Source organism: Felis catus, chromosome A1, assembly GCF_018350175.1.
Source record: "Felis catus isolate Fca126 chromosome A1, F.catus_Fca126_mat1.0, whole genome shotgun sequence".
NCBI classification, from domain to species: domain Eukaryota; kingdom Metazoa; phylum Chordata; class Mammalia; order Carnivora; family Felidae; genus Felis; species Felis catus.
The window spans coordinates 81,808,776-81,822,869 of record NC_058368.1 but is presented as its reverse complement, the minus strand read 5'-3'; the positions used below and the strand labels follow the sequence as shown (position 1 = coordinate 81,822,869).

The 14,094-nt window shown below is 54.8% G+C and overlaps 1 protein-coding gene across 2 annotated transcripts in view; it reads right to left on the bottom strand.

Moving 5' to 3' along the window:
• ATP11A (ATPase phospholipid transporting 11A) overlaps positions 1-14,094 on the bottom strand; it is a 121,589-nt gene that overhangs the window by 31,573 nt on the left and 75,922 nt on the right. For both annotated transcript variants that reach the window (XM_023253346.2, XM_023253353.2), the window contains exons 10-16: positions 13,329-13,410; positions 11,870-12,020; positions 10,573-10,770; positions 8,221-8,394; positions 6,770-6,933; positions 4,942-5,013; positions 3,453-3,526 (exon numbers count right to left, since the gene is read on the bottom strand). In XM_023253346.2, coding sequence (XP_023109114.2) covers positions 3,453-3,526; positions 4,942-5,013; positions 6,770-6,933; positions 8,221-8,394; positions 10,573-10,770; positions 11,870-12,020; positions 13,329-13,410 — 915 coding nt within the window. The remainder of the gene's footprint in view (positions 1-3,452; positions 3,527-4,941; positions 5,014-6,769; positions 6,934-8,220; positions 8,395-10,572; positions 10,771-11,869; positions 12,021-13,328; positions 13,411-14,094) is intronic.

Genomic DNA, 14,094 nt, shown 5'->3' with positions numbered 1-14,094 from the left:
TGCCCCCGACACATCAATGTCCCCACCGTGCACACCCTGGTGCTGAGACACATGCTTCCCTGCCCTTGAGATAAACCAATTTCCTCTTCCAGGGAAGCAGAAAAGCTCTCCAGCCAAGATGAAGAGATCAACAACACAGAAGTGCCGCTCTGGTCAACAGGCCCCTGGCACCCAGGGACTCTTTCTTTTCCAGCCACGAATCTCCTGGCCCGAAAAACCACACAGCACACAGCTAGGCTAGCTTTGTCTGCATGCGGCTCCTGAAACACCGTGAGGTCAGTCCATGACAGCAGCGGCGACCATGACTGGTATTATCTCCGTCACCCGCCTTTAGACAGGAAGCGCAGACATCCTAGCCTGGGGCTGGTCTTGGAATTCCTAGACACTGGTGGCCCTCAGGGGAAACCAAGTCCAGAGGCACCAGGAGGGGCGGCCACTGCTCCTAGGGGGGCAGCTGAGAAAGGGCTGTGGGGAGGGCACACCCCTGGGGTGATGGCTAGTGAGACCTCTTGGCTGGACGGCATGGGAACCTGGATGAGGGTGCCTGAGCTCAAGTGTGGCATTCGGAGCCCGGCTAGGTTCATCCCCTTGATGCCAGAGAGGACTCCCTCCTGCACACAGAGCGAAAATATGTAAAATAGCACAATTCAGGGGCGTCTGGGTGGCTCACTCAGTTGAGTGTCTGACCAGCTCAGGTCACGATCTCACGGTTTGTGGGTTCAAGCCCCACGTCGCCTGCAGCCTGCTTTGGGTTCTGTGTCTCCCTCTCTCTCTGTCCCTCCCCCACCCATGCTTTCTCTCTCTCTCAAAAGTAAACATTAAAAACCCCCCTAAAACACAGCACAATTTATGCTCACCAAAGCCCTGAAACTAAAGCTAAAGTCAGCCTACAGCCAGAAAAGATGGTGTCTGGTGACACATGGAGCTGGGCAGGGCCACACGGGGCAGGGAGCCAGATCCCCAGGACATGCCCACCAACTGTGTGGGTTCTTATCACGAGCCGGGAAGAGTGGGGCCTGGGCTGGCCCACAACCAGCCCGGGGGCAGAACTCATTCCTGACTCCAGACATGACTTCCAGCCAATCGTGCAAGTTGTCAGACATGGTTCACGGCAATAATTCTAGTCGAGACGACATAATGATGTGTTCCCGCTTTTTTCTAGAAAAATCATGATGACTCAAGGCACTGGCTCGGGAGTGGCTTAACTTTCCCCCTGTCTTAACTTGTCAATCGCTCGATACATTCCACCAGGGATGTGTTTGGCTTTGGGGCTTGGTTACCGACAGCCCCCGACATGAAAATGACCAGAGTGTGAATCAAACTTTAACCTGCAAAAAAGCAGGAGCAGGCAGCACGTGGAACCACCCCTGGATCCTGCTCTTGCAAGTTTGTCCACGAGCAGGAAAAACCCAGCAGAGTGAACGCACAGTGAGACACCAGCAGCACAGTGAGCATGTCCATGGCCCCGGGAGGAAGCCCACGCCGTTAACTGGCTGGGGGGCTACGGTCCCCCAAACCCATTAGGTTGTAAAACCAGTGCAATCAGCGTTCTCTCCAGGGATGCGTTACTACCCAAAGAACAGTTCATTTAATGATTCAAACTTCTCTTGAAGCAAGTTGGCACAGAGGCTGGTGCACATGGCACGTGGCCTGTCCTTGTGAGCCTGCAGTCCCGCAGGGGACCCTGGAGGACAGGCAGACGTCGTCCCAGGGAAGCGGCTGTTGTCGGGAAGTGAACGCCCCGGACGAAAATTGTTCATGTGACTCAGCTCCTCCCCGAGCTTTGGGGATGCGCCTTTGAAGGGAGGTGGCAGCTGTCGAGGACTCCACAGTGCACCTGCCGGGAGCACGTACGGGCACGTGGCTCAGGAAGAAGTGCAGATGGGGCAGGAGCTGTGAGAAGTCACGCTTCTCTTCCTGCGGCGAGGTCATGCCTGCCGGCTCCCCAATCACCTTGCAGGTGGGACTCAGCCGCGACACTTCACATTCCCGTGGGGACACCACGTGGTGAAGGACTGAGGATGTCATGTCCCAGAGTCCCACGCCTTTGTTCTGGGGTGTTCTGACAGGCTCCAGCCCTGGAGAAGGTGCTCCAACCGCTGGGGGGAGCCACCCACCCCACATGCCCCACACACCTGAGCGTGTCTGTCGACACTGTGGGCGAGTGCTTCCCACACCCTGCTGACCTGAGTGCCAAAATCCATTTTGACACATTACGAATAGTGCTCATGTTATTCACGCCCCACGACAACTGGTGCCAAGACTCATTGGCGGAGCCCTGCCGGTCCTCCTTGTTGACAACTGGCTCAGGGGCACGGGGACCATGCAGGGACAGTGCCCAGAGCTGCCAAGTGCCTTCCCCAGGCTCATCATCCAGCACCCCGGGAAGCGACTCGTGGGGTCCTGCCAAAAGACGCATCCCGGCAACCTCACACCGTCCTTTGTGGCCTAAGGAGGAAAACTAGTCATTGCCGGTCCCATCAGAAGACGGTCACAACAGTCCTGTTGAGGTAGTCCCCACACGAGGTCCTCCCGTGAGTGTCAGGACACCGGCTGACACAAAATTCCCCAACGTGCCTTCAGATCAGTGTGTCAGGCTCAGAGTCTGGTTCCAGGGTCATGGCTGTGTTTCGCTGCTAACCAGGCAACTTTCCAAAGAGATACACAGCCTGGCACCACCTAGTTTTACCCTTTACAAAAAGGAGTAAGATCCCACATCTTTTGACAAGAAGCCATTCTGAAATTGCGATTGCGTTGAGCGCACTGAATTAAGCAGCGTCTACCGAGTGGTGGAGAGCAGGGCAGCGGTGCGTACCCTGCTGAGGTGAGTAGGGGTTCGGTCTTCAGGATGTTCACAGTTGGCTGGTGAGAAGACAACAACTCCCCCGACAGAGGCAACCAGGGAAGGCTTCCTGCAAGGCAGCCGTGGGGCTGCCCTCAGAGAAGCGCATGTGAACAAGGGGGCCCCCAGGGGGAAAGGTGCCTCTGGGGAGGGGCCCCCAGGTGGAAAATGTGCACGTCCAGGGTTGGCTGGGGGCTGACAACTGGGAAGGCAGCTCGGGAGCCAGGGCTTGGCCACCGGAGGAGGGGCTGCGCCACCAGCAAGGTGCCCTCAGGGCCCTTTAGGACTGATGTGCCGCAGATTAGGAGGCGGGGGCTGCAGGTGGGAGACCCCAGGCTGCCGGTGAGGGGGCTGCCAGGAAGGAGAGGAGACCCCATAGGACTTGCTGGTCAAGAGGAAACATCAGGCTTTCCTGTGCCAGCAGAGCACCAGGAGGAGGGCCGGGCGCCTGGGGCGTGAGGAGATACGGGACCTACAGTGGGTTCGGCAACTTTTTGTTTTAAAGAGAAGGAACGAACGCTTAAGTCCTCGTGCTCCTACAGGATGTGAGCATCAGAATAAACCCGCTACGTTGTGCAGTTGAGGAAATGGAAGAAAAAAACATTTCTACCTGTAGCAGATCTGACAATCACACTCATTCTCCTTCTTACGGAGTCAAAACTCAAGATTTCCAGCAATTCAAACCTGAAAAAGAGATTAAAAGTTGGTTTTGACATGCACCTTGCCCCATGAGTCCTGTGAGCCTAAGTAATCACACGCCTCTGCTCAGCAGGACATCCAGGGTGTCCTCTGCCGCGTTCAGAGAGCCCTCCCTGCACGCCTGTCCTGTCCCTCCCGGCCAGGCCGCTCCTTCATGGAGTCAGAACCCAAGAGTGGGGGACTCTGCTCCTCACAGCTGGCACAACACCCCCAAGGCCAGGCTCCCATGTGCTCACCACCAGGACCTACGCACGGGACCCCCCAACCCGAGCCCAAGGTGTAGGTGCCCAGGGAGTCCGTTCCCCAAACAAAAGGCACATTCACTTTCCTGGATTCTGAACACAGACACGCAGATAATATCAGAGCTTCCAACCCAGGACAATAAACCAGGGTCCTTTCAGTTAATAAGAATCATTTAAAAAACAAAGAAAACCAATATTTAATTGGCTTGTAGTCTTATCATCAGAAGACCACGATCTCTGCTGGCATTTGAAATACCAAAGTTAATTCAGCAACCCCAGACACCGTCTCTGGAGACTCCTCAGGGTCCAGAGACCCCAGCTGCAGCTTGTGGGGGTGGGGAGGGCAAGCTGTAGGAGAACCCCTCTGCGGAAGCCCACCTGCCACCTCGGAGGGAGCCAGGACGGCAGGCAGGGCCCCGGGAGCCCCCAGTGCTGCGGGCACAAGCCCCCTGTGCCAACACAGGACCCGAGGCCAGCCAAGAGCGGTCAGGGGTACACCGCTGACCCGAGGGTTTATCTTGCTCAAGGGAACGTTAAAATTCGGGGGATTCTGAGGCCGTCACCACCCAGTGTCACATTCTTTGCCACCTGTCCTTCCCCGTGCCCATCACCGCACGTTCGTGTTTATAAAGGAGACCAGCAGCCCCGAGTCAAGACTCAAGACACGCCCTCTGTCTCTGGGACAAGGCATCTCAGAACAACATGGCCACCAACCCTGAGCACACGTGGTCACTGAAGACAGAACCGGAAGCACCAGCACCCACCGCGTCCTTGCTCAGACTGTCTTTGGCAGGCCACGGGGTCCCACAGCCCGGGGGCTGGTGCTGTGTGAACACGGGACCACTGTGGCCACTCCCTGTGGCAGACAGGCAGGCAGGCAGGCAGACAGTGGCTGGGAGAGTGTCAGAATGTGTTAGAAGCTGAGGGCACTCTCGTGCTAAAACCTGACATCAGGTGGCTCACGGCAGACCCTCCGGACGCCGCAGCACTGGCCGGCCTCCACTCTGGCCGTCCACTCCTAACCTCCCCACCAGTGGGCGACGGTCCTGGGTTCTCCGGAGAAGAAGGGGAGGCAGGCGTGGGAGGACAGAGGGTCTGGGTTTTCCCCGGGAAAGCCGTCATGTGGAGGAATCCTTCCCCCCAGTGTGCGGCCCTCACCTCTCCACGCCGTTCTCCCTGTTCAGTATCTCCATGTAGTTCTCCTTCAGCCGCAGGTACGTGAAGCCGAGTCTGCAAAGAAGCGCACAAATGTGGAGCTTAGCCAGAGTCCCCAGGTCCCTCCTCTACATGTTACTTAAGTTTGGGGAAAGCGTTCTTCTCAAGAAAGAAATACTTCTGGCAAAACAGAGATTGTAAACTGCATTGCAGAGTTAGGAAGTTATCACAGTGACGTATTCACCGTCTCAAGAAATTCTCTGAGAGCCAACAGCCTTGTGACTTATCGTGCCCTCGTACTGGTGTTAATGGGTGTCAGGAGGACAGGAGCAGGTGTGTGGACCGGCCCGTGGGTGGCGACCCCTTTCTGCCCACTGATCAGTGGGCTGTTTAGCCACAGCAGCCATGTCACAATCACAAGGATCCTGGGACACGGTGTCTCCAGAATGACCCTCTCAGTTTACTGATGAGGAAACTACAGCCCAGAGCAAGCAGTCAGTCAACAAGCCCGCAGAGCGTGTAACCTGTAACACCCCTCCTCTGCCAGCCTGAGAGCCGCCTGTGTGCCAGGTGCTATGGTGCAGAGAGAGGGGGCGTGGCTTCTGTGCACCAGGAGCTGAGAGATGGGGACGTGGAACCGCCACCTGAACACAGCCGGTGGCCACGACGATGCCAGGGCGCCACAGGACCATGGGAACAGGGTGTCCACTCGCCCCAGCAGCGTGTCTACAGTGACCGGCAGGAAAGCCTGTCCTGACTTCTAATGTGACTGCACAAGCTTTCCCTTCTGAGCCCTCGTGTCCAAGGAGAGAGCTCCTCTGCACGTGTGTGAATTTGCACATTTGATCAAGGTCCCGCTGACACAACTTACATGCCTGAAGTCACCACTCAAACTGCACAGGGAAAATGCATGAGTTGGGGTGCCTGGGTGGTTCAGTTGGTTGAGCATCTGACTCTTGGTTTCTGCTCAGGTCACGATCTCATGGTTTTGAGTCTAAGCCCCACATCGGGCTCTGCACTGACAGTGTGGCGTCAACCTGGGATTCTCTCCCTCCCTTTCTGTGCCCCTCCCCCACTTGCACTGTCTCTCTCTCTCTCTCTCTCTCCCTCCCTCTCTCAAAATAAATGATACAAAGTTAAAAAAGAAAAAGAAAAACGCATGAGTCAACAATGCACAGGTTCTAAGCAGATGAGAGTGTTCAACGCCCTTTTGTTACTGGCAGCGAAGAGGGACGATGGGCCCCTGGCATTAACTCAGTAGCCGTAGGCTGCGGGAACTGGGGAAACATCTCCCTGACGTGGCTCTGGAATAAAGGATTCTTCCCCATGTTTGCTCAGAATGCCATCTGTGGAAGGCCACGTCCTGAGGCAGCCGGAATTCCCAGTAGGAGGGTGTGGGCGGCGGAAGGCACACAGACCTCACACAACAGCAGACGAAGTGAACTACGAAGACAGCCCCGCACCCTATGCTGTGTGACACTGCCCAAGTTGCTTGACATCCCTGGGCACCAATTCTTTAGGACAGAAAAGACTGGCCATAAAATGCATCTAAGACTGTTTGTATCTTCAACAGAAGTTAGAAGGGGAACCATGCATCTAAGACAGTGGTAACGACCAGCAGCAGGGGGGCTGCCGGCGGCAGGCTGTGTGCAGAAGGGACCGTCCTCCACCAACAGAGATGGGGGGCACTGGGGCGTGAGGGCACTGCCTATCTAGCCCCCTTCCCCCGCAGCACGGGACCGCGTCGGGACATGCCGGTATGAGCCGCGGTCGGGGCGGATCGCACAGCATGGACCTCGGGCACCAGACCCGCCCGTGGCTGGACACGTACCTCTGGATACCTTCAACTAGGGCCACCTCGTCGGGAGAGGACGAGATGTACACACAGGACTTCCCCGAGTCTGGTGACTTCCTGGGTCCATCCACGTCATCGTCATCCTTCACCTGGATTGTGTGGCACAGGCACAGGGCCCGGAAAAACAGCTCTTCTCGCTCCTGTCAAAGTGCAGCACAAGACACCACACGTCTATGCTGACGCAGCTCAGAGCACATGGCGAATTGACAATGAAGCAGGGTGGGCGCCCTTCAGGGGTTTGGAGGGGTTAGTGTCCCCTCTGGTGCTTAAGGGTGGGGTGTGTGTGGCTTCTCTTCATTCTCCAGCACTTCTGAGTAAGAAGGGGAGGAGACGGGGTCAAGGTCGCAGGCGGTGAACTCGGCGGGCCAAACCCCTGCGAGCCTGTGTGCCCTGGGGATCCCCGACCACTTCCCGGGGGCCCTGGGGTGCGGCTGAAGCAGAAGGGCGCCAAGAGAGCGCCGAGCTGGTGGCACACCTCACGATGACCACAGACCCCGGGCCTTCCCTCTGAGGCTCTGCGGGGAAGCCGCAGTCCCCAGGCGGAAACTGTCAGAGGCACACGTGGCAGGAGGTGGGGGGGCACTTGGTCACGACAGGCCGTCACTGTGCAGCCCGCTAAGGTGAGCTGTGTAACCCTGCACAGAGCTCTGCAGTCACCAAGGTTTCGGGAATGGTCTCCTCACTGACCACGGTGACCGTGGTGAGGGTCACAACACCTCCCAGAGATGCTGAGATCTGGAGCCACAGCACACGGGTATGTGTGCATGTGTGCCTGTGAGATTGTGTGTGTGTGCACACGCACGCGTGCTAGACTGTAGCTTGTGTACACGTATGAGGGTATGTGCACATAAGTTATCTCTGTGCATGCGTGTATGTACACGTAATGCACGTGTGAGCAGGAAGGCCACGTGTGTGTGTGCACATGTGTGTACGTGCAGCACACGTGGGGGACATAGTCTGGTGTGTGCACACGCATGTGTGTGTACACACCTGCACATCTGAGATGAAGGGCATGTATGTGCACTTCAGCGTAGTGTGTGCGTACACATGAAGGTGTGTGTACTATGCACGTGCAACGCACGTGTACTTGGGGGTCATGTGTCTGTGTGTGTGCATCTCTGTGCATGCATGTGTGCATATGTGCTCGAGCATGAATATGCACACGTGCGTGAGCACACACCCCTGGTGCGCTGAGCCCCTCTGCCCTCAGCCCACCACTCGCCTGCCTGTCCACAGTGTAAAGCTGCTTCTCACACGGACGTGACCTGCCGGACTTGCTGGCGGAAGTGGCGGCGCCCCACAGGCTCCACGCTGGTCACTAGGGGACCTGAGCACGAGGTGGTGCAGCCCACCCTGTGATCGGGACCCTGTGCAGGACAGAGGGGACGGCCCCAAGGGAGCGCACCTGCCGGGGCATGCCCACCTACCCTGGCGCCGGCGCCCGGGGAGGAGTCGATCATGTCGATGCCGGAGGCGTCGGGGAGCACCTGCCCGTTGCAGACAGCGTGCGGCACGTACACGTGGCCCTCGATGCAGCACTCCTTGAACTCCATGTTGTTCTCTGTGAGCGTGCCGGTCTTGTCCGTGAAGACGTACTCCACCTGCAGACACACGGCTGCGCTGGGCAGGTCTGGCCAGGGGCCCGCGGCCTCGGGCACAGAGAAGGTGCCACTCGTGGGTCAGACCCCGGTGCAGCCCCGCTTCCACCTGGAGGGGGCTTCGCGGGCTCCACCCCCCACCCTGCCGGAGCCGCTGGACCCTGCGCCTGGCGAGCCAGCCTCCTCTAGCTCCCGCCAAGGCCAGCAGTCCCATCGGAGCCGCGTGAGCACCTTCCTCTGGGTCTGGAGGTGGAAGCTCTGGGTGCAGCTCGGCTCCCATTGTTTGGATGCACAGATGTGGGGTGGGGGTATGAGAAAATGAAGGATGCAGGGAGAATGAACCTGAGCTCACTCTGAGGTCTGGGAGGTCAAAACTCACCACACCACTGACAGTTCACCAGTCAGAACTCAAACAAAAGCACAGAGAAAATTTCAGACACAAAACTACACCGTTTTAAGCCCTAAACTTGGATCAATTTCGGGTACATGTTCATCAGGAATGACGTAGCATTCTGGACAGTGGAACAGCGTGGGGATCCCCGCCGTCCAAGCCCCGCTGGCTGGAGGAGCAAGTCCCCGTTCACTGCCCGGGACACACAAGGGAGGCAGGTTTAAGGGCAGTAAAGTGCAGGAGCCCGGGAAGCAGAGGAGACAGGTAATGAACCGGCTACATGTTTCATGCTGTGCCTTTTTCAGCAAAATGTTCTCTTGTGTCTTAATCCCACCGCAGAAAATGCCTTCCTCTGTGTGCTTGACTCAAGTAAACTGTAAGTACACAGCAGTACCCCCCTGAATTATTTTTAAACCACCTGCCATCCAAACACCCAAAACTCTGCCAGGCCTCTCCCCACAATCTGGAAAACTAGTGACAGGAAGGCGCCCGCTTGTGAGGGCTCACGGGCACGGGCGGCTGTGTTACTGGAAGTAAGCGACATCTGACATTTTTCAGAGTGAGGACCAACGATGATAATGACTATTTCAGGAGGCCCCATCTCCTAAAGCTTTCCCACAAACCTCCGGGGCCCCTGTGCTGTCCGACAGCTGGAGCCAGATACGTTCTCCGTAGTAAACTCGACATTTTTCTTGTTACAGAGAAATGCTTTCCTCTGAGAATTTCTCAGCAACACACAAAATACACCAGGTAATGTTACCGAGGGTGTGAACATGCAGAGGGAAAGCTGGTCTGGTGCTGAGTGAGCGGGCCGGGGCTCCGCGTGGCTGTGTGACACCGGAGTCCAGCCCGGGGCCGCAGCACACACTGGAGCGATGCCCTGAGAGCCATGCTCACCAACCAGCAAGTTCTCTCTCGGGAACAGACCCCCTTGACCCAAGCGGGGAGCGCTGCAGGCCCCCACCTGAGTCTGTGCGTCTACTACAGACTGCTGTTCTGTAGGGGGTGGATTTCAGCTGCCAGTCTAAAACGGCCCTCTTTGCAAAAATCTTCCAAGTTTCTTCCTGTTTTTTTCCTTTTTCTTTTCAAAGATGAACGAACCACCATTTACCAAATGCCCTTTCCCAAGACGTAAGAGCCAGGAGAGGGTCAGGCTGGGGCACAGCGATGGAGCTGAGCTGTGGGGCCGGTGGATGGGCGTGCACGGGCTCTGCCCCTCTTCTGGGCGGCCCTGAGCTGCAATGCACACCGGCCAACACCCCATTCAGCCCGCCCTGCACTTGGGCAGGGCAGGTATCAGGCCCATTTCACAGACGAAGCAGCTCAGATACAGAGAGCTCGGGCCAACAGTGTGCAATGAGGTGTCTGACCCCTGCAATCCACCCAGCCACGGACACTCGGAGGTGTCTCTTTGCTCATCTTCAGACTGAGGAAAGGGAATCACCCAGAAAAGCGGACTGCGCTGCCTGTCTCCCTGCCTACATGGCATGAAAAGCCAGAACGAGCAGCACTGCAGCCGCACGGTGAGCTTTTATCAAACAGCTAATACAGCTAATTTCCCATCAAGTGTCTACACAAAAGCACTATCAACTGTCATATAAATAAAGTTTAAAAAACCAACTCTGCTGCCATGTTTCATGAGTTACAGAATGCATCTGTGAGGATGAACTAAAATGGAAAAGTTTTCATCGGAACCGTCCTGATAACACGCCCACCCCAGACGCCTGGGAACACAGCACGGAGGGCACGATCATCTACAAGTTGGGGAAGAGGCCGCCGCACACACTGACCTGTCCTAATTCTTCGTTCAGGTCTGAGGTGTTGACCAGAGGCCCTTCGCCTGTGTCCTCATCAAACATGTCTTCATCCCAGGTGATGAAGTACGAGCCCAGGAACTTCTGCATTTCCACCGTGACGTACATGGACACCGGGATGATGTAGTTGAAGAGAACCATGAACGCCAGGAAGTCCGTGAACGCCCTGAGGAACTGAGAGAGCCCCGCGTGATTCCCGTGTCCCATCACCAACACCACGAAGATCTGACACTTAGCGTTCCCTTCAGGTCGCACCAGTGTTATCTGTAAATACAGGTGTTTATTTCAAATCCAAAGATACACATTATTTGGGGGCAGGCACAGCTTAGTGGCCAGTCACCTGACTTTAGCACCATGAGGGCCACAGACAGGGAGAAGGCCTATACTGGTGGCGGGGGCAAGGGGCAGGTCACCTGTGAGATAGTCACACTGGGGGAGACAGGCGCCTGCCTCCTAAGAGCTGGCGGGAAACTGCACGTTTTGAGGGTTCCACACTTGCTTCCAGACTCTGACACGTTTCCAAACTTACTTGGTAATAACCCAGCCCCAGAAATAAGGCTGGGAGAAAGGACTTCTCTGCACAGTTTTGTTCTGATCTCTAAGCCATTTAGTTCTGTGGGAGATCCGACTGAACACAGGTGAGGCAGGACTCTGCTCTGGACCCGCACGTGGCCCCACTCTGCACCCAGTGCTACCTGTTCTGGAGGCACATAGCTCAGGTGTTAACTCAGGGAAGAAAACAGTACTCTTTTAAGTGGAAAAGGTTCAGTCAAATGATTTTAACTCCTGGCTTAGGGAAAACCAGTTTTCATAGACATGAGCAACTGAGCCTGAACCCCAAGGGGAAATGCAATCAGTTCTTACCATAATTTTCCTATAACTGACATGTTCCTCCTTTCTTTAGTCTCTCCTCATGATCCTCACTGAGCATTTGCTGAACAGCCTCTAAGTACAGGACACTGTGCTGGGTTCTAGAAGCTCTGGAAATGTTTACGGTGCTGCCCTAATGAATTCACTGTGGGGGCCAATCCCTTTCCAGAGTATACATTCCAGTACCCAACCAAGACAGGGGCGAGCACGGTCCACAGGGGGAGACCACTGACGCTCAGGGGTGAGTACGGTCTGCAGGGAGAGACCACTGATACACCCTGAGATCAATGAATGCCTCCAGGACAGAGATGTCACCAACCGAGGCCTCCTGTTCTCCTGCCATGTTGCCATAACGATGGCTTACAGGCGGTCTGGTCACCGCAAAGGGACGCACTTTCCATACCAGGTTCCTCTGTCTTTCCGATTCGGTTTTGTGATTATACCACGGCTCATCTCGGAACGGTTCGCTCTGCCACACGTACTTGAGGACGGTGTTTATCAGTGCTTTACTGACCAGAATGCAGAGGTACACAATGAGGAACACATTCATGGATCTACAACACAAGACAGCAATGATACTTAGTCACTGCTCCCGAGGGACCTGCTTGCCCTCCGTGCTGTGTTCCCAGGCATCTGGGGCGGGCGAGTTATCAGGATGGTTCCGATGAAAACTTTTCCATTTTAGTTCATTCTCACAGATGCATCCTGTAACTCATGAAACATGACAGCAGAGTTGGTTTTTTAAACTTTATTTATATGACAGTTGATAGTGCTTTTGTGTAGACAGTTGATGGACCTCAAGCCAAATGTGTGGCCAGGAAACAGAGCAACGTGTGAGCACCCCCCCCCCCCCGCCCCATCACCTGGCACGGTCACCATGAGAACAGAAGCTTGCATTGGCGTGTGATTCTGGGGCCACAGGGAAAGTCTCAAGAACAGGAGAGGGCAGTTCATGCAGCCACACTGCTGACTGTGTGGTCCGGGAGTCCAAGATTCAGAGACACCCAGATGTCCACCCTTCGGCCACTAAGCTCCAACCAGTGAGTTCCCCAGTACCACTGGGGCAGGAGAGAAATGCCCTCCGAATAGGAAAAAGGCTGAATCCCTGGCCAATGGCTCAGTGGATCTTGTGAAGAAGGCTTGAGTTTCCAGTATTTATTTCTGAAACCTATTCATCAAGGTAACACCTGGAAACAGAGCATTCTTGCTTATTAAGAGCCAAATCTCCATTTTCATATTCGGTGTGGCCGTCGATGGACGGAGATGGCCGGATCACATTCTGAGACCAACGTGCCCGAGGCAGGCAGCAGACACCTGACAGTCTTCCCAAAGATCCCCAAGTCCACCCCCCCCACCCCCCCGTCCCGCCGTGTGGAATAACTTGTAACCACCGCAAGTCAAGGATGCACTTGAACAAAAGGAAAGTAAGACAACACTCTGGGCCACATTTTCTCACAAATTCAACTCTGTCCTTGACTCATCACGGTAAGGATTTTACTGTTTAACGAAAGGAAGATTGTTCTCTCTGCTTATGTTTCCCTCAGAAAAACACACGGTTTCCAACAACCCCAAAGCTGAAAGTGACCCGATTTTGACGTTTCCATGGATTGGTGAGAGGAGCTGCTGGGACTCTAGGTGTCCACAGGAGGGAGCCTGCAGACACAGGCTGAACGCATGCAGCCATTTGCTGCCCCACAGAATGAGACCATCTGTCTAAATGCCCGGTGCTGCTGTCTCCCTAGAGACCATGAAGGAATTACTAATGAAGCCAGAAGGAAAATGCTTTCATGTCTACAGGGGCTCATGATGGTTCCAGGTCATGGAGCTGTACGCACTTCAAACAAAGGGGTACTGACACTTACTTTTCTACAGCAGATCGCTTCTGGGATTTTGATTGGTAATTTAATGCCATCTTGGTTTCCATGCCCGTGTAGATAGCAACACCTGCAAGGCAGAAGACAGCAGTTAGAACAATAACACAGGCGAACCTTGCCTTCACGCAGGAAGCTGCACACAGCTGCAGTAAATACAGAAGTTTGGACAAAAGTTGTATTCTAAATTTCACTAGGCAAGCTAGCTGTTCATAAAAAGAGTTCCACAACAGGATTCTTCAGACTAAAGAAATGTTTTTTTTTTAGGGGCGCCTGGGTGGTTCAGTTGGTTAGGTGTCTGACTTCGGCTCAGGTCATGATCTCGGCGGTTTGTGAGTTTGAGTCCCGCATCGGGCTCTGTGCTGACAGCTCAGAGCCTGGAGCCTGCTTCGGATTCTGTGTCTCCCTCTCTCTCTGCCCCTTCCCTGCTCACAGTCTGTCTCTCTGTCAAAAATGAATAAACATTAAAAAAATTAAAAAAAAAAAAAAAGAAATGTTTGGTTTTTTTTCCCACGTAGAGATCAATCTCTATTTTTTCTTGAAGCTCAGGTTTTAAGATATTGGGTTTTCTGACAACGGGGCACATGTGTGTATTTTTAAGTTGTCTCAATTAAAAAACAAACATAACCCACAGAAATGGGAGACGTTACCAAAGATATGCAGGCGTTGAGAGAAATCTGCTGTGGAAACAGACTGTGAATTCTCTCGTGGACATGACTCTATGTTTCTAAGTCAAAAACTACAGGCACTTGATACG